This window comes from Silurus meridionalis, chromosome 27 (assembly GCF_014805685.1).
Source record: "Silurus meridionalis isolate SWU-2019-XX chromosome 27, ASM1480568v1, whole genome shotgun sequence".
Lineage (NCBI taxonomy): Eukaryota > Metazoa > Chordata > Actinopteri > Siluriformes > Siluridae > Silurus > Silurus meridionalis.
In genome coordinates, this window is record NC_060910.1 from 13,644,006 (window position 1) to 13,665,128 (window position 21,123).

Below are 21,123 nucleotides of genomic sequence, written 5' to 3' on the forward strand. Positions count from 1 at the left end.
GAAACCATAAAATAAATGCTTTTTTTCCCCAGAAAGATTTTAAAAAATTGTAAGCTTTGTTTTAAAAAAAGATCTAAATGGTTTTGAGCTAGTTCAGATTTAAGATAAGATTTGGGTTTTCTAAATTGAGGGGTTTTGCAAGACAAGCCACTCTTTGGATTACAGTTGGGGTTTGGGAAGAGGTTTGGGGTCCTAACAATAAGTGCTGTGCTAGATTTACATTTAACCACGGGGGGGCGCCAAAACCCTATACCTCACTCTATGCCAGGGGTTCAGTGGAACAGAACCTATCCTGAGCATGGGGTGGGAATATGGCAGTCCATTAAGAGTTAACATTCTGGGCTTCAATCATCATCATCATTACAACCATAAAATAAACAAATATCACAGTTAGGTATTAAATACTTTAATTCATGTTTGCAAAGTGCCATAATTCATAAACATTTCAAGCAACAGTAGAATATTGAATCTAACTGCACACCTATTACTGCGTCGCTGGATCGGAAACTAAAGCCTAATATTCTTAAAGCCAAACCAGTTATAATATTACCTGCATCCCACAAACAGTGCTGAGCAGTGAATTAAATATTGTACTCACCTTCTTTTAAGTTTAAGTGAAACGTTGCAAAAAAAATAATAACTCAGCAGATCATCTATTTAATAGATCACTGTGTGCATGATGAGACTCTTCTACTCTATTAGATAAAGTGTTAATTACATCCATCAACAGGATCATGTTTCAATAAAGCTATTGAAATCAGGATATCATACCATGATATCACACCGGTAAAAACAAAAGTTGTTAAATATACATAGACACATTCTGTAATGCTCTGCATGTAAATATAGGGCTATTTAGGGAATATGACCTGCATTTATAATCAACAAAACTAAACCATTATTCTAAATGGATTTATATCATCTGATGTCAAAAATACTGATAGAAATATCTCAATAATCCTATTCTCATCCGAAACCATTCTAAAAATAGATCTGTCATTAGTTTGAGCAGCATGGCAAAGCCTTTGAGGCTAATTAATGATTGTTAGAGATAAACGAGAGCAGGGGCAAGAAAGGGTAAGAGGAAAATAGAGTGAGAAAACAAGTTCTGAATCGCACTCCAAATGCTTCCTCTTGTTATAATTCCTTCTATGTATTTACTGATCAGCCCTGTATCTGGGGCATGTGCACTGGCAAAATATTAATATATAATTTGCAAATGAAAATAGAAGGTTTCTAGGATCATTCTATAACTATTGGAGGACCACCAGGGCTTTTTTAACTTAACAGTTTTGTTGTTTGCTTGTGTCTTTATGGAATTGCAAAGTTGTCACCTTAATACTGAAGACTATAAAATGCTCTCATTACACCACTGCCCAGTTCTCACCAAAACAATATTGTCTTGTCTTCCTTCACTAACTCATACAACTATTGATACACTGGATCTTTTGGAAACGTCCTCATAAAGCTTTAAAACATGATTTTTCACCTCCCAGAATGAGACAGTGCGCATAAATACTGCCCATAGTGCTGCTTTACTGAGGATAAAACTCAACAGCGTGATATTGTACTACTGAGTGTACGTCTGTGTATTATTTAAATGATTTAAATATACGTTTCTAAGCACTTTAAAAAATTGCTCAACATTCTTTTATTGTTTCCGAGGTTGAGACAATGAGGGAAATGTTATAGAAGTTATCATTTCTGGGGGGAATTGGTACCACAGTGGTTAAGGCTTTGGGGCTGATCGGAAGGTTGTGGGTTCAAGGTCCAGCACTGCCAAGCTGCCGTTGCTGGTTCCTTGAGAAAGGCCCCTAACCGTCAACTGCTCAGTTGGATAAAAAAAAAGCAAAAAATATAATTCGCTCTGGATAAGGGCATCTGCCAAATGGCAAAAAAATGTAAATGTTTCTTGACTTGCTGTAAATGAAGTTTACACATTCTCTATTTTTTAAACAATAAACTAAGCTGTCTATTTCACAGAGGGGTTTATAATGTTTATATTCCAGTTTATAATGTTCAAAAGTGTTTTTAGACTTTTAATAATCAAATAATTTTAAAGCAACCTCAGGAAATATCATTATCCAAAGTTATTATACAATAGATAGGGATAATTTCTTAAGTTTCTGAATTTTAACTATAATCTGGCCCAGAAATAAGTCCTGCCTCCAGCCACAGCAGAAGGGCGTCTGCCAATTTATATCAATGTAAATGTGAAGGTCAGTGTTTACATTGCAATTGCAGTTCACCTCACAGACAGCAGGGGGCTCTAAACATTACAAAATGCTCCTTTAAGCATGTATATTACATATTTATCCTAAATGAATCACTACTAAGTATTGGGTGATGATATGTGATTTGTGCATCTGACTATTCATTGGGGCTGCATGAGAAATGATTTTCAAACTAACAGTCCTCAGCTTTTCTTCCTCCTAGCTTTGTTTTGCCATTCAAACAGCAGCATCCAAAGTGCGATAAACTCACCATCATTATTTAAAATATGGGACAGAGAGGGAAATGAGGGCAAGCCACCAGCCACCCATATTGCTCATACTCAGACAAAGTGGATTTTAAGCACTATCCATTAGCCCTTTCCATCTATCTCTGGTCTGCACAGGGATGTCCTTGAGCACGGGGCAGAGACGAGTCACTTCAAGCTTTAATTTTCCTGCTGCTTCACAAAATTGATTTTAATAATCAACCTAAAACCTGAGCTTCCTCATAAATGCGCACAAATCCTGGATGTCTGATGGGACACAAATACAGAATGAAAGCAAAGCAGAACCTCATTTCTGTGGCCGTAAAAAAGTCTGGATAATAAGCAGGCAATGTGATCAGGTACGATGAAGGATATTTTTAACTTGTAAGACTCCTGCTTGGCAATGTCCTCCTGTACACGTCCTTATAGTCCACTCGTGTCCGTATTCATTAGGGTGCAAAGTCTGCTTAACTTTTTGTAATGTTTCTGTCAACTTTTATAGGGCAACATTAAAGTCAGCAATCAGGAAGTCAATGTATTCCTTCTCTTTGGTCTTAAAGGCCTCGGCAATGACGCGTGCAGCATCTCGATGCTCCATGCCTTTGAGAGACATGCCGTTTACCTCCAAGATCACCTGACCAACCCGCAATAGCCCACATAGATGAGCGGAGCCCCCTTTCTGTGAAAGAGAGAAAGAAAGAGAGAATAATATAATACATTTTTATATAAGGTCTGTTTTTTATGGTAAATATAAATATTTTTAAAGGTTCGATCTATTAAACATTCAGTTTCTATAACATTTTCAAGTTTACAAATTAGACTTTTATTTTAAACTCTGTTTTGATAGACATAGATAACAACATTTACATGTTTATTATTCTTATTATTGTCATTATTAGTTACAATTATTTTATACAATTATTTTATTTAACATTTATTTACTTGTTTATTCAAATTCAGAATAGTTACTTTACTCTTCTAGTTTTATATTTTGCATTTTCTATTTGCATATGCAGAAATACTGGACTCACTGTTTGTATGGCAAATAAACACAATAAAATTTAACTGAAGGAACTGAACTGGATTTTTTTTTTCTTTTTTTTTTTCTTTTTTAAAGGACATACTGGAAAAATGTGGACCTGATGTGGCACTTTGTATTGAGAAGTCATTAGCCAGCCTTGTGTCAAAGTAGACAAAAAGCTTCAATCTGCTACTAAGAAGCAGAGCCAAGCAGAAAGACAGAGGAAGGGAATAAGAGAGAGAGAGAGAGAGAGAGAGAGAGAGAGAGAGAGAGAGAGAGAGAGAGAGAGAGAGAGAGAGAGAGATGTGGACAGATGGTTGGACCTAGGCCAGTCCTGACAACTTCATGGCTGCACCTCTGTTCTCTCATCAGCACTCATTAGCTGTGCAGGGCTGAGGGGTAGTGAACTCATAATGCCATCCCTGTAGTCCCATAATGAACTACTCATTTCCTGCACAAAAATTAAAGACCCCCTAACTGCTGCCAGAACCCCTTCAAATCTATTACAGCAGGGTTGCCTAATATGTTGATCGCCATCTACCGGTCAATCGCAAAGGTATTGTGGGTAGATTGCATGACATTAAAAAAAATTGATATTTATTTATGCATTTTTAAAATAGGTCGATAATTTTGACTTGGACATTTTATAAGTAGCTCACATGCTGAAAAAGTGTGTGCACCCGTTTTACAGAGTCGGTAAAAAAATTAGTTGTTGTCATTTAATGTACTAGATGATTTGTTCAGCATTAAAAATACATTTGTAATTGTGTTTAAACATAAATTAAACTCCTTTACTATTACTAAGGATTGAATATAAGCTCATTTTTAATCAATCAAATAAAGAATTAGCCATTAGACTGTCTTCAATAGCATTGCACTTGACCCAAACCTTTCATCTTACGATTGGTGAGGTCTCGATCATCAGGCACGTCTCTGTGCACACCACCCAAAGGGGGTAGTTTCTGGTAACCCTAATATAGTCAGGGTATATTGGTCCATATCTTATATCTATTGATCGAAGGGTGGCCCTTTCCAGAAGCACTAAGCTACCAGTGTCATACACCTTAGGTTCAGTGAAGTACACAAGCTCCTTCACCATGACAAGGTCTAGTATCACAATAAGACTTACATTTTTTAACAATCATTCAAGCGAACATAAACCCTTTTTTTATATAGCTTCATTATCCAGATACAGCATTATTACATACCATTTACTCAGAAATATCTTTGATATTAATTATACAGAGATGCCATTATAGGTCCCGAATTGCATCATATGTCGTGGACCCCACATTTGTCATTGCCCTTCATGCACACACTGCACAAACATCTATAATGTCTTATTCTAATAGGCATCGTCTGTCATAAGGACTCAAATATTAAGTAAAACCGATTTAGCAAACAAATTATGTGACAATTTTCGACTGAGATAAGGTTGTGTTGTGACCTTTTTTTTAACACTGCTGTCACAGTGAATTCGATGTTTAAATGTTTCACAGAGTGCCAAGTTACGAGAAATAATGTGAAACTTCTGGAAATATTCAGCTGCTCATTTTTCTAATTGACCTCTCCTGGCAAGCTATGTTACATCATCACCATTATTGTATACTGTGACATGCCAGAAGTGCACTGAGCTGAAGTTGGCTACCATTAAGTTTTAAAAGTAGGCAGCCCTGGAAATGCCATAACAATACTTAAAAAAATTTAAAGCAAAAAAAACAAAAATACTGTCACTTGCTTCTTCACGTTAAAGACATTTTACTTCAGCTGCTGCTTTTTTTAAAATAAAGTTTTAGACTCTTGTGTTAATCAAGTCTCAATTCTGATCATCTATGCTTCACTATAACACGCTATGATTTTTATATTAATAGCTTTTACAGGATTTGTATAATGGACACTTCATGTAATGTTCATGTCATTGATATGTGGTTTTCTGTAGGAAACATTTAACATTTATGGATGAAGTCAGAGCCAGTGCTTTATAAATAATGTTTTCCTTTACAGGAAAGGAAAAAAATGATGAAGGAACAATGATTATACATATGTGATCAAAGGAACTTGATCTTAAATCTAAAATACTATAGCCAAAAAGATCTGCTTTATCTGCTATAGATACTAATATACATCCTTCTGTGAAAAGACTAAAGTTCTATTAAAGAACAATGAAACAATTGAGCATATGCTGTTAATAAAATCTACTCTAAAATATCTACTCTGGGGTATTGGGCCACATCACACCACCGTCATTGATTATTTTTCTATGTACAACCCTACCACCTGTGTGTTTTGTTCCTTCAGCAAAAGATGATGTAGAAGCAATTCAGAAGATTTCAACTCTGCTGTGATAATATTTACCAAGTTACAATAAACAATTCGTTTGGGGTTTCAGTGAAAAACATGCTAAAAAGTGTCTCACTTGATACAGATAAATCTATGTATAAATTCAGAAATGTCATAAATGTAAAAATGTCAATTCTCATTACAAAGACAAGGACAGAATTTACTACCCTGTCTTCCACTGTTCATCCAAATGTGACTTTATAACTGAACACCCTGTGAAAGGCCACTAGAATTAGACAGATATCAAAATTTCATCACTACTGTTACAAATGAGTATTTTAGTCCACCAATGGTGATAGCGGAGCAAGGGTGTGACTTATCTGAAAACATTAGACTGCTTCACCATGAAAATGGGGGTTGGCTTTTTTATTTATTAAGAAAAAGAAACAATCAGAATGATCTGTGGGTAAAATATATGCCATACTTCATCCTTCACAATTGACACTAGCCAATTGTTGCGTAGCCAATATTTGTCTAGCTAAGTGTGTGAGATTGTGAAAAAATTCTTTTTATATATATTTTTTTATATTGTTACAATGCCCTGTGATGCAGCGGTCCAGAAATATATAAATGGCTGCCTCAGAAGAAGCTTCCAATTAGCAGCATTAGCATGATTAGAGAAAGCTACGTATGAGTGTGAATGGGTAGGTAATATGAAACATGAGAATACGTGCTCTTTTGCTAAGTACCAATAACCAATCATCGTACACTTTTTTATACCAAGGGGCAATTTAGCTACACTGTAAGTATCTGGACACATACAGCGGGGAAAATGAGTATTTGACACATCAGCATTTTTATCAGTAAGGGGATTTCCAAGTGGGCTATTGACACAAAATTTCCACCAGATGTAGCCATCAAGCCAAATATTGAATTCATACAAAGAAATCAGAACATTTAAATATACAAGTTAAGTCATAATAAATAAAGTGAAATGACACAGGGAATAAGTATTGAACACATGAAGATAACAAGGTGCAAAATGGCATAGAAAGCCAAGAGATCACCTGAAATCTGTGAGTATTGAGAGATAAACCCTGCCCCCCTATCAGTACTAGTTGATATCAGTTGCTTTAGTCCTAAGTGATGGCCTATAAAGGCTTCTTATTACCCAGGATGCACACAGAAAAGACTTCATGATGGGTAAAAGCAAATAACTCTCTGAAGATCTTCGTAATCTTATCGTTGAAAAGCATTTTGATGGGAATGGTTATAGGCGCATTTCACTGCAGACCAGAATGCTGAATGTTCCTGTGAGCACTGTGGGGGCCATTATCCGGAAATGGAAAGAGCATCAGTCAAGGATCCCAAACACAAGGCCAAGGAAACAATGAGGTGGTTTCAAAGAAAGAAAATCAAGTTGCTTGAATGGCCCAGTCAATCACCTGACCTAAATCCCATAGAAAATCTATGGAGAGAACTGAAGATCAAAGTTCATAAAAGAGGCCCAAGGAACCTTCAAGATTTAAAGACTATTTGTGTGGAAGAATGGGCCAGAATCACTCCTGAGCAATGCAGACGACTGGTCTCTCCATACAAGAGGTGTCTAGAAGCTGTAATCACCAACAAAGGCTTTTAATACTTTGTATTAAACAAAGTGTGTTCAATAATTATTCCCTGTGTCATTTCACTTTATTTATTATGACTCAACTTGTATCCTTAAATGTTTTGATTTCTTTGTATGAATTCAATATTTGGCTTGATGGCTACATCTGGTGGAAATTTTGTGTCAATAGCCCACTTGATAAAAATGCTGATGTGTCAAATACTTATTTTCCCCGCTGTATGTACGTATATAAAAGCATTTTTCAAACTGTTTACAAAAAAAAGAAGCACATAATTGTACAGAATGTGTTTGTATGCTTATAATTCAAGATTTCAGTTTAATGGAACCAGGCCTAAAACTGTTCCAACATGACAATGGCTCTGTGCACAAAGCAAGGTCTATTAAAACAAGATTTGCCTAGTTTAAAATATAGGAACTTGAGTGTCCTGCATAGTGCCCTGACCTCAACCCCACTGAATACTTTGATGAAGAACTTAAATCTTGACTGTGTGTCAGGTGTTCTTGCTCATCTTCAGAGCTAGACCTCACTTAAGTTTTTGAAGCTGAATGTACACAAATCCCCACAGCCACTCTACAACATCTAGTGAAAAGCATTCTCAATGTGGATTGGATTGGAAGTGTGGATCTTATTATAACAGCAAAATGGAGAGACAAAATCTAATAATGAGATTTTCCAGAAACCCATAGGGCTGGCAATTTGGTGTTTGTTAGGTGCAATGGTTGGTCCCTACATGCCACCATCCAGTCCTGTTATAACACAGTTATTGATGAGGTTTTGTTGACTAGATACCACCACACTGACACTTCTATTTGATGTCTTGCCTTGATGGAATCGGTTTGTTGTGCAATGACCTTGGTTAGTGCTAAAGTCGCTGCGGCACCAATTGTTATTGGGGATGTCTGGTTACTCAGATTTCAAGACTTTCTATTGGAGGTTAATGAATGCTGTCAACGGCTGGCTCCGGTCAATTGTTTTATCAGGTAGAATGTGTCAGTTAATACTTGTAGAAGCTGATGTCACTCGTATATTTCATTGTATACTGGACACTTTTCTTGATTAAATATTTTAAAAGTTTATTAGTTGCAAAGTAATAATAAGGGACTTAATAAGGGACACCAATTAAAAGCAGTTTTCAGCCATACAACAGCTAACTGCTAAAGTCTGAAAGGTTGGAGTGGCAGCACCCTATGTAGAGCTGAAATGATTCCTTGAGTAACTTGAATACAAAAAAGCATTTTATATAAGTGGATAGTGGTGTATGCATGTTGTCAGCCTCGTTTTGTGCGTCTGCCACGTTTATAAATGAGACCCCTAGACAGTTAAACACAGAAAATGCTGCAGAATGAAAAATGAAGGAACAGAGAGAATACAGTGAGGGACGAGGAGAAGATTCAGTCCACAGAACACAACAGAAAGTTTCCAAAGTTTGGGATAATTTTAAACTAAAACATAAAAAAGAGTGTGTTTACCTTCTTAAAGTAATTTGTCATTTATTTTATTTTTTATTTATATTTGCATTGTAATATGGGAATTAAATGGGTTTAGTTTTCACAGATGTTCTTGTGTGCAATTTTAGCAATAAAAATGTACGTTTTTCTAAAAAGTAAACAAATTACTTGTTCATTTTAAGAGACCTGTCTTATTTTCTTTTGTATATTTGATATTGCTCTTTAATAAAGAAAAAATATTTCTTATTTGATTACTCGATTAATTGGTACCAGTGGATTACTAAAATAATCAATAGCTGCAGACCTAATACCATGTGGTGTAGTCCAAGTTCATGTTCAACCTGGAGCTGTGAGACAACAATGCACTTTATTTCATTTCTGTAAGTAAAAGGTGAATTCATCAATTACATCACTAATGGCCAGAGCCTTATTGTTATAACAGCTCTACATTCTGTCAAAACCTTTGAACACTCTACAGCATTGTTTTAATTAATTGAATCTTTAACTTCGCAGCCCAGAGGGTTTGCATATGTTTAAGAAAGATTTGCAAGTGTCGTCATGGTTGATTCTGATATGCAGCGCATAAGTGGGTGCATAAGAATCTGTAACTAGCAGCACTACAGCTCTGTGCTGTGTTCTAATCAGAAAAAATGGCATCTTGAGAGTTTCTCGTTTGGGTTCGGCACTACACTCGGCACTGATGAAACTCATAGCAATCAAAAAGGAGATGAATTGTAAAGATTTGATATATATATATATATATATATATATATATATATATATATATATATATATATATATATATAAGTACATTAAATAATTCACAAAATCAAAGAAAAGGAGGTCATGGCTCAAATTATACAGCTGTTCCTTTTATTATTATTATTATTATTTAGTTTTTTTTTTTTTTGCAGTTAGTATGTAAGTATGTGATTTGACAAAATATCACTACACCATAGTTTTGGTATTCTGACAGAAACTTTTACAGGATTTAAGGAACTATTTAGTTTGAGGATGTTCCACAAACATTATATCAGTGGCAGGCGGTCAGGGCCTTCTCTGCTGGCCTAAACACTATCAGAAGCACTGACCTACATTTACAACCTAAATTCTAATATTTGATCCATGAAAACGTAGAAATTTATTTCCAACAGTTTTTTCTCTTCATTTCGTAGCGCTTCTCTTGACTGCACTGCTTCCAGTACGTGTATGTGGTTGTTGGATTTTTGTCCAATCAGATTTCAGCCTCTATGTGCTGCCATGTCAATCTAATCTGCCCAGGGCCTTCAATATCAGTACTGCTGGCCTTTTTACCATAGTCTCCTTAAGAAATAGCTCTGTTTCTTTAACCAATCCGATTTCATATTTGCCTCACAGGGCAGCTCGCTGGCCCAGAGTAGCGTCAGCATTTTTCCGTCCTCTGATTGGTTGGTCAGAGGGAAACTGTTACAGCCAAGTTACATGCTCCAGATGATGTAGGTGCACAGTTGCGGTTGTAGTGTAGAGGTTTAGAGTCTTAACTAGGTTTCTTGCTTTAGTAAAATAGTATTTATCCTCCATATGTGAAATGCCTCTCTCTCTGTAATGCCACGTGTTGTTATATTGTGTTTTTGTATAGTATAGATGGTTTCTATAATTGCGACGTGATAGTGGTGGTATTAAGAGGTGGATTAAGTCGGGCACGGCCTGCCACTGCATTATATATGTTTAACTGTTGTGGTAAATGAGAAATAATACATCTCACTACCGTGTCACTCATTTTCTACATCTTGAATATTCTTTTCTTACATATTGAGTAATTTGACCAATTTGATTAAGCCAAAAAAAATCTGTCAATTTTACATAATGCGACTACTGTAAAAAGAAAAAATGCAAACCTGTACCAACTCTCTGTCTCTCTCTTACACACACACACACACACACACACACACACACACACACACACACACATGCACACACGCACACACATATACACACAAACAAAAAACTAATTTTTCCCTTACTTCAGAACATGCTGTTTCACATTTTCCCACAAGCGATGCCTGTTATAATTCTGATGACACAACCCCTTTAGCTATCCCATCTGCCTTTCAAAGATTCGAAAAGAGGCATCAGTATAAGGTTTTATTCAGCATTTAACAGCATTATATGCTTTTGAAATATTTCATAAAGTGGATTAGTATTTCTTTTTTGTGACTGCGACCTAGTGCTAGAGCACCACCAATAGTCTTAAGAAAACAGAAAAAAGAATGCTGGGACTGATTTCTTTCTAGTCCAAACTGAGGAATTATACAGCCTATCAGTACTAGTTGTGTTGAATGATTACACTGTAAAATGCCTCTTGAGCTGAAATTTTTCAGCCAGTTTCACTAAAACATATATCACAAGTCCTCCTCCAAAGCCGTGGTGGATTATTTACTAGTTCTTTGTTTTTCCCCCTTGCTAATATGCAGTTGGACAGGAAACTAAAAGAAGATAAACTATCTATGACCTCTTAGAAGATAATGCACTTGTCTCACTATTAATAGAAATTTAATTTTAGATAATCTCACAACCATCTATTGCAAAATAAAGTGAATTATCATTGCTGTAATCAAAATAAAACAAAAACAAAAAAGAAATCTTAAAAAGACAGCCTAAATGTGTTATACTGCAGACACCACAAGACTATTACTTCCAGAGGTCAAAGAGGTAAAGTTAATACTAAAGCAGTTAAAATCCCGTAGCACAAATGATCTGTAGGCTATTAATCGCATGACTAATTGGCTAACAGGCAGTTATACGAGCAATGCTGTTCCACTGACCCACAGCTTAAGTGTCCACCAGAAAATTGCTTTCTAAGAGGACCTTAATGTCTCACAGCATCAATCCGATTGAGCTTGGGCATCTGACGGTTCGTTAAACAGGCACATATCTTATTATTGCTGTCTTAGAGTTTAGGAATTTAAACTGTCTCTCGGCTTTCATTTAACAAATATTGCTCTTTCCTATGGGGCTGAAAACTGAGTTTCTCTTAGATCCTGAAAAGCTTTTTATCGGGACAACACTTTCGGTTATTTGTTACTAAATGGACAGTGGTGCTAATGATACATACCTGTATAGTTGCGATGCGTGGAAGAGGCTGTCTGGTGTTGGCGCCACCTTCCACAGCAATGCCCAGAGTATTAGCACTCTTCGACATTCGTACCAATGTAGGCCCAGACTGCCCAGACTAAACAACACACAAAACACACACACACACACACAGACACACACACACACACACACACACACACACAGAGGAAGAGGCAGAGAAAACTCATACATGCAAAATAGTATGTATAATAAAAGTTTTAAAATAATTCCCCTTTATGAGCTACCTACTGCTTTGATCATCAGTGTGTCCTTGGGGGCCTTGACAGTTTTCTGCTTAATAAAGAGCTATAACATTGCAATTCCTTTAATCTTTTTTTAAATTGTGAACATAGAGAAGGGGTTAAAATCAGGAGAAACATGCTGTTTTCTGTCTCTTCAAGTACGTTTTTTCATTATAATAACTGCTAGAAACTTTGACACCTGAAAGGTCCTTAAACTTTATCAAATGAAACGCTTTGAATTACAAGTTCCAAAATATATGTTTTTTGTTGGTGTCACTGATGAACGGTCCTGGATAAAGTATACAGTAGACCAGTGGTAGGTCGTCAAGCAAGGCCTTCTCTTCTGGCAGATACTCGGAATTGGAATCACTGACTTACGCTTTAATATATTTTTGTTCATTAATATCCTCCTCATTTCATAGCTTTTTAAGCGTCCTAAACTTTACAGTCCAGGCTACTAGAAGCTGTTGCTTTAACCAATCAGATTTTACCTTTCGACTCCGGGACAATCTAGCAGGCATACAATCACATCTGCATTTTCACATAATTTGATTGGATGGTAAGAGAGCACACTAGTTGAAAATAAATCCATATAGCTGGTTAACCAAATCAGACAAATCAACATTGTTAATCGGGACACTTTTCTATGTTCAATACAATTGTATTTGTTTCGGGGTTTACAACAGGTGCTCCCCCAAAGCAGCAAGGAAAAGCTCTACAATGACATGACGGAATCAGCATAGGAGAACCCATCATCTTCTGGGTAACACCAGTGTAATTAAAAATCTTTCTCCTCTCCCCCTCTCTAACATTCAGTCCAGTGGCAGGCAGTCAGGGCAAGCAAAGCCTTCTCTGCTGGCCTAAACACTATCAGAAGCACTGTCCTACATTTACAACCTAAATTATAATATTTGTTCCATGAGATTGTATTAATTTAGCATTTTTCCATCCTCTGATTGGTTGGTCAGAGGAAAACTGTTACAGCCCAGATCAACTGGAAAAGATGTATGTAGCACTCTGCACACATGAATACATCTGAATTTGACTTTTTTATGCCTACGGAGGAAGAGAAATTGATTTGGTCTCGGACATACTTAAAAAACATTTCCAAGAAAAGATAGACATCGTGAGGAGAGGTCGGCCGACCTAGAAGCTAGCTAGCTTGTCTTAGCCCCGGAAAGGGTTTGTTCGCCACTTCCAGACCAGTGAATACGAGCGGTACCACTGGATTACAGCCTCTAAGGAGCGGTGCAAATTATGATTCTGCATCTCTGGTGAGTAGGTTGTACTTTATTAATATTTTTTTATGTTTTTGTCATGTTATTACACAAATAATGATTCTGAACTGCTTCAGATGATGTGAGCTTGCTTTAGTAAAATGGACTTTACCCTCATATGTAAAATGCCTCTCTCTCTGTAATGCCACGTGTTGTTATATTGTGTTTTTGTATTGTATCGATAGTTTCTATAATTGCGATGTGATAGTGGTGGTATTAAGAGGTGGATTAAGTCGGGTAAGTCTTTACTGAAGGCCCAGGTACCAAATGCACGGCCTGCCACTGGTTCAGTCCATATATGAAATCTACAGTATCCAGATAAGATGTTTCATTGAAGTAATAGTGAGATTTGGGCATGAAAGGATTTGTGAAACTATTGAATTATCATACATTATAGTAAGGATAGGGATATTTTTACAGTCTTCACTATCACTGCTCCAACTCATTGAAACTCATTTGAAAAATTATTCTTCTGGACAGTTCCTGTTGTGCAGTACAAGTCATATTTAAGCAACACTGATTTAATCTATATCACTAAATCATGCTGAACGCTCCAGTCCTCACCTGGTGATTGGGAACCTGCACTGCTCTCTCTGCACCCTGCAGCTCTCCTGATGCATTTTGGTATACAGCTTTACCAGGCCGAAGACTGCTGTCCTTACATATTCCCCCTGCCTCTGCAATATCCACACCACTGTCTTCGCTCAGGGTCTGGCCACTGTCTGAGAGCTGGGATAGAGTAGCCCCTGATAACACACACACATTAGCACATAGAGATAATGCAATGAATACTTACAAGAGAGTTTGAAACACCTACAACTTCATAAAAATTTTATAAAAGTGCAGGCACATATTACACTCCCACACATCAATAAATATAGACACAAATCCAGAAACACAGAGGCATCAATATACAAATGTAATTAGATTTTACTTTCAGGAACTGCATCAACAATGCTTTGGGAACGCTTCCAGGTGACCACACTCTGAATCATGTGTGTAATCTGTCCAACCGAACTGCACGACGTCACCGGTGGGGTGACATCACGACCAGGAAGCTATAAGAACACATGCGGTGGAGATGGCGCAAGCTTCTGTTTGTTCAGGAAGCGCACTGTGTGTGACTGTTTAACGAAAGTTAAGGTCCTTCTGGCTGGGTAGTCCTCTTTACCCCCGCTTTATCCCGGGGAATACGCACAGTTTGTGTGTCGCTTGCTTGGGAGCGGAGCATACTCAGTCAGCTCTCCAGGGAGCGGGCTGCTTCCATTGCTGCCGCATACCCATGCGGACGCTCTGCTTTTGTATGCCGCTCTTCGAGGTGAGTTCTGGCCTTGCTTCCGCTTAGGCGATGCGCTGACTAAGATCATGGGGCTCGCAGTCGGTTCGGGCAGAGGGTTTAGAGATGGGCCCTGTTTCCCTTGACCTGCTCACTGAGGTGTCCAGGTCCTGAAGCAGGTCATATAAGACTTGCCTCTTTAGTCCCAATGTCTCTTTCTACGCTAATGTAGTGGGTCTAAAAGAGTGCAGTTATGGGCATTGCCACGGGTTAAAGAGACACTGGCTTGCTATTTTTCCCTGGGTAATGCATCATCCCTCAAGGCCTTGGCACTGCTCATCGAGCCCCTTCAGAGTTCCTCGGCCTAAGTGGGCAAGGCTTACATGGCAACGGGTCAAGTCACTGGCTGCCTGCACAACTTGGCAACTTGGCACAACTTATCAGGCTGACCTGCTATGGGTGCTGGATGAGGGAGCTATTACAGGGGCTGACCATGGTCAAGAGCTTTGCTGTGCCACAGACCTAGCTCTCAGGGCCAACAGGGAGACCACTAGGGCCATCAGTCAGTCCATGTCAGCCCTGGTGGCCACAGAGAGGCACCTCTGGCCTATACTGTCAAACCTTCCAGACAAGGACAGTGCTTTTCTTTTGGACACCCCCGCTCTTATAGCTGGTCATGACGTCACCCTGCTGGTGAGATTGCGCCGTTGGACAGATTACACCCGTGATTTAGAGTGTGGTCATGCGAAAGCATTTCCAAAGCGCTGTTGACGCAGCATCGTTCCTCAGGGAACCAAGGTTACATAAATAACCTAGAGACGTTCACCATGAAAAGGAAATTTACCAATTGTTTTTTTACTCAGAAGCCCAAAAGTGTGGCCCAATGTTTGTAACCCGCAATGTTGTGTTCAGTATTAGAAAATGAAGCTCACTCAATCAAGGCTATCTCTTTATATTAGTGAAATACTGAAATAATATCTCAGAAATTAAATATGTAGCAATACAGAGGCAATAATGTGTATACATTTACACAAAAAAAAACAATTCCATAATTTCTTTGTAATCATTCTTTTACCCCGTGGCTGGATCCGTGTCTTCTCCTCCGCAGTCTCTTGCCCAGGATTGAGTCTGTGGTGACGAGCCATGCTGGGACTCATATCGGGTGCTGAAATCAAGACCTCTGGTTTTTCTGGACTGCAAGGTGGCGGTGCAGGGATACGCAGTGAGGGAGAGAGGGAGGGAGAGGAGCGATTGGACCCGTTTGGGGTTGGAGTGGCAGCTGGTGAACGGCCTACAGATTCAACATGTGGTGGCAACATGGCCGTCTGCTTGCTCATCAGAAACTGGACCAGATCTTTGGCTGGTGGTGCAACTGAAGGTCGCAAGCAATGAAGAGAACATGGAGAGCAGCGATGGTGGGAGCAAGGTGGAGGAGAGCGATGGGAGACACAGGGGGAGGATCTGTGGTGGACAGTGCATGGGGAAGTGTGAGCTGAGCAGGACGAGTGTATGTGTGTCTCAGTGTGGTTTAAAGCATGACTTTCCTGGTACTTCCTGCAGGGGGGTGTAAAGAGCAGGGTGGTCTGGCAAAGCTTAGATGTAGGGCGTTTGATCTGGACCTTCTGTGGACTTCCATGTCCAGGAGGAGGTGGGGGTCTGAAATTAGGTGGAGAATCGATACGAGATTGTACTTCATCCTGAAATGGTATAAGAAAGAACAAAATTAATAAAATATTCTTATTCAGGAAGAAACAGTTGAATGAAACATCCTATAAATCAACAAAGAAGACACACAGCACTTTTTCTTGGAATTTACTTGATTTTTTTGTCATGAAACTTTGTTTCATATAACCCAGGATTTCTACTCTCAGACTGTTGTGACTAACTGTTACAATAGTGACATGGTACTGCACATGTAATCTGCTCCGGGATTCAAATTTAGCATCACAGAAGGTTAACTTTTTTCCTGATTATTTTGTACTTATTGTACTATTACCATTATATGGGGTATTATATTGCAAATTCTACTTAAAGCTGTTGACTTCACTGCTGTTTCTCAATCTAAAGGTTGATTTTGCAGAATAAATCTCAGTACACATACACTATTTACCTACTCTATCCATCTACTGCATGAGAACATGTATAACCACCATCTCTTAGAATGCATTGGAATGCAAAAGATAATGGAATGACAATTCTCCATTTACCTATACAAAGCAAAGCTACACCTATGTAACTAATGTGAGACAGGGAAAAGGGGGTTGGATTTTGTAGGGGTCAGTTAGTATCAAGCTTAAAAGGTTTGAACAACAGTCATTGTTGACTGATACTGCTATATCGTTACATCTGTTGTTTTGTTCTATTATCACTTGTAATAGTCTTCTATGGTGTTTAAATTAATTTTTCATAACAGTCTGCTGCATGCATTAGTCAAAAAAGGAACCTGTTGTTATTTAAAATACTTGAACTGATCCTCGCTAACAAACACAATTGCTCCTGGGTAAAAGACTGTTGCTGAGTCCACTCTGATATGGCCTTCACCACAGATTGCATTAAGGGTGCTCATGAGTATAATTTCCAAGTATAAAATATGAAATTGAACACCCTACAGTCTCGCAAACCTCCCAGACATGCGCAAAGAAGTACCATGAAACTGCAGTTGTGCCATTTGGTACAAGGCTTGGTTTAAGATCATATACTGTATGTGCCTTTTGTTGATAGCGTCTGCTAAAACCTGGCTTTGGCCGGTGACAGTGATTTTAATAAAATGTCCCAATTAAATTCTGCATTTGCTTCCACATCACTCTCCTGAGTCCGACTTTTTTTTTTTTTACAGCTGTTCTTGTGCATTTCTGATGTGCTATTATTCACAATCTGCTGCAGCTCAACTGTAACCTGTCACACGTACCATCTCCTGACTGGTGCATTAAATGGACAATGTAATTACAGGAGAACATGTTAGACCATAGGGAAACCATCCTGACATTTCAGAAGTTGATATTTCATTTCGAAATGTCACCACATTATGAAATTAGCTCACAATGGGCTCCAGTCTGGTATCTGCAATATTGGTATGCTTTAAGTGTAGTTATGACTACGAGTGCATAACTGAAAAGGGATTATTCAGAATACAAGTAAAGGAATACAACCTGCTTTACTTTTTTCTTATGAGTTATGTATTATGCGACACATCTTTAAACTGAAATTAGACAAAACACTTCTGAGGTACATTAAGATGTTTTTTTTTTATCATGTTCTATTTTTGATTACATTCTAATAATGTCATAATGATATAGTTTAAGGTGGAAAACACAGGTACTACTGGTAGTCTTAGCTGGATTTGTCATGCATCATGGCATTTAGTGACAGCAAAGCTTATGTTTCTCTCTCTCTCTTACATACTGTACTCACCAAAGCTATTTCCGGTAGGGAGTTAAAAGCCCCCGCAGGTCCTGCCTCCACGCTTCCATCCATCCTGCACTCATTCTGTAAAAGCACAAATCATTTGCGTCATCCTAAGAACAATTCAGCTACAACAGTACTGGCACAGCATCAGTCTCAAATGATTCCAACCTGACTTACCTACACTAATCTTATATCACTAAAACCCTCAGTATGAATTAAGCCATCTAACATATTTACAATGTATGCATTTGGCTGTAAGAGCATTACAGCCATACAGTACTATTTAACTATTTTTTTTTTTTTACCATGAAAAGCATAAGAGAATTATGTTTTTCAATTTCTTAGTGTATTTGAAAAAAAAGTACCTTAAAAAAGTCATTAAAAAATTTAGAATATCAACCTTGTATGTTGTATGTCAACCAATGTGTATGTTTATGTAGTAAGTAAGGAATAATACAAAAAGGAGAGCGCTATTATAAAAAATAAAAAAAATAAAAAATATTGCATAGTGTAATTTGAGAAATTACTGTTACTGTAATTACTGAGGTTTTATTCAATACATGTAGGTTTTAAAAAAACATCATGTATTTTTTTTTACTGTATAGATACATTTAATTTTATGGGATCTCTTTCATACAACTCATTATAACAATACAAGTTATTTAACATTTGAACTTACAACCTTAAGCCCATCTATAAACATTACCTCCATTTCAGGTCTTTATTTTTCTTTCTTTCGAAATTACAGCAATAAAAACCAACAAAACATTACAACAAAACCTTAAATATATGTGAATTAACAATGTTGAATAAAAAACCTCTGCTTCTTTTCTTTTACAATATCTTAAATAATGTACTGTAAATGTATTGCAATCCTGCATCTTTCCATGCATCATGCTACAGCATCAAAAGAATGACACTTTCTACCAACCATAGAAAAGGGCAAAAGGGATTCATTCAACCACATATTGACAGACAGATGGACATATATACACTAACAAACACACACATACACACACTGCAAAGCAAAACAGAATGGGTCAAATACTTGGCAGACCTATGCAGACAAGATTCACTGGGCTAACATACACACACACACACACACACACACACACACACACACTTGCCTTAGCATAGCCCATTGATGATGCAGTCAGCTGGCAGGCGGGTGGGACATGGCCCTCAGGATGAGAGCTGCAGATGGGCTTGGCATGGTGCATAAGGCCCACATCTCCATGTCTCACCCACCATGCCTCCATCTCATGGTGGACGACCTGGTTATCAAAGCGCTCCAGATCCTGAGGAGCAATAAGAGCACGCACCTCTGCCAGCAAGGTAAGCTAAAGAGCATCCAGGAAAACACAAGTTACACAATACCTGCACACAAGCAGTGTTAAATTTATATTGAAGCTGCATTTAAACACTACAGGCATCCACATGTCTCATTAAACAGAATTTTATCCAAAAAGAAAATCCCTTATTATATTTTTTACTATAATGTGTGTCGCTTTAATTTCTTCCCTCTAATTTGCTAGTTCTTGCTAGTATCAATGTACTTGATGAATTCTGATTCAGGAACAGCAGTTTTTGACCAAGGTTGATTGAATAATGTCCAAACTAATTGGCTAACTAAGCTAAAAATTTAGTTAGCAGGAAGCACTTTATAAAGCTAATGAGCCACAAAAAGTTCAGCTAAATTAGCTTGCATTAGCAAGGTACTTGAATACACAAAATAACTTCTGGAAAATTAAATGGAAAAATAAAAATATATAAATGAAATAAATGAAAATGAGTTAATTAGGTATAAGACAAATATAGGACAACTACTAAACTGTTTGTTGGAACCTTGATGAAACCCAGGTCTATTTAATAAAAAAATGAATTAAATTGAATTATTGAAGGTTCGAACAGATCGATAGATTAATTGTTTGATTGTTTGATTTAGATGTTAATTGCAACTTAGTAAAGGTACATTTAACACCAACCGGAGCATTTTCATTCTAAGCTAAGCAAGAAGTTGGCTGACTATGTTAGAAAACAAGCAAGGGAGCATAGTTTCTGAAACAACAGAAATTTGCAAATATCACAATAGTGCCACCCCTAAAATTCACTTATAAACTTGGGCTTTTTCTGTTTCAGCTCCTATTTTATGTCTAATGCAGTACATTGGGCATTGCTATGCTGGAATCCAGACATCCGTTATAATTTATCCCCAAAATTAACCTTGGCGTGTGTGTTGAAGAGCTCGAACAGGGCCATGGCGAGAGGTTCCACACTGATGTGACCACACTGGTACTCCTGGATGTAATAGGTCATGGTCTGTCTCTCTGCATCGGTCAGCAGCAAATAGGCCTGCTCATCCAAAGAACTCCGGACCCCTATAAGTCCTAAGGCCAGAGCGGGGGACAGCTGGCCCTTACAACACACAAAAAGTCAAGAGTCGACGTTCTGTACTTGAAATATTCTTGTAGTTGCATCATGAAATCCTGCAAGCATCATGCTTAAATAAAAAAGACTGTAACATCTGCCAAAGATGGATAAACACATGTTCAGTGGTGACTCAGAAATAAAGGAATTGGATAACTAACTGGAAAAGTCTCCTGCCACTGCAGTTGTTGGTTCTTTAAGGAAAACCCTTAGCCTTGACCTAACTCTAACTATAACCTCTGCTCAAGTTTAAGTTCAAATTTCAAATCAGATCAGGCTCAGTTCAAGAAGATAAAATGCAGAATTGGGGGTTGTGTGAGGGGTTTATATCAGAAGTGATACCAGAAATTAGTTTGATTTGGAAACATTCCACAACTGAAATCCTAAATAACTGAAATAACAAAAAATAAGAATGTTGTGATTTCTTTTTTTTTTTTTTTTTTTAATATAAAAATTTAATTGTTACTTTTGGCAAACAATGTGGAACATGTTTTCATTGGAAAATGATAAACTTTCTTATATTGAT

General features: G+C 37.6%; 1 protein-coding gene across 1 annotated transcript in view; it reads right to left on the bottom strand.

The window, feature by feature from the left end:
- Positions 1–390: 390 nt before the first annotated feature.
- Positions 391–21,123, bottom strand: part of whrnb (whirlin b) — an 87,784-nt gene continuing 67,051 nt past the window's right edge. The window contains exons 6-12 of the mRNA XM_046842118.1: positions 20,394–20,585; positions 19,298–19,510; positions 18,177–18,251; positions 15,841–16,462; positions 14,054–14,235; positions 11,951–12,067; positions 391–3,158 (exon numbers count right to left, since the gene is read on the bottom strand). Of these exons, the coding sequence (XP_046698074.1) occupies positions 2,976–3,158; positions 11,951–12,067; positions 14,054–14,235; positions 15,841–16,462; positions 18,177–18,251; positions 19,298–19,510; positions 20,394–20,585 (1,584 nt within the window). The 3' untranslated portion in view covers positions 391–2,975. The remainder of the gene's footprint in view (positions 3,159–11,950; positions 12,068–14,053; positions 14,236–15,840; positions 16,463–18,176; positions 18,252–19,297; positions 19,511–20,393; positions 20,586–21,123) is intronic.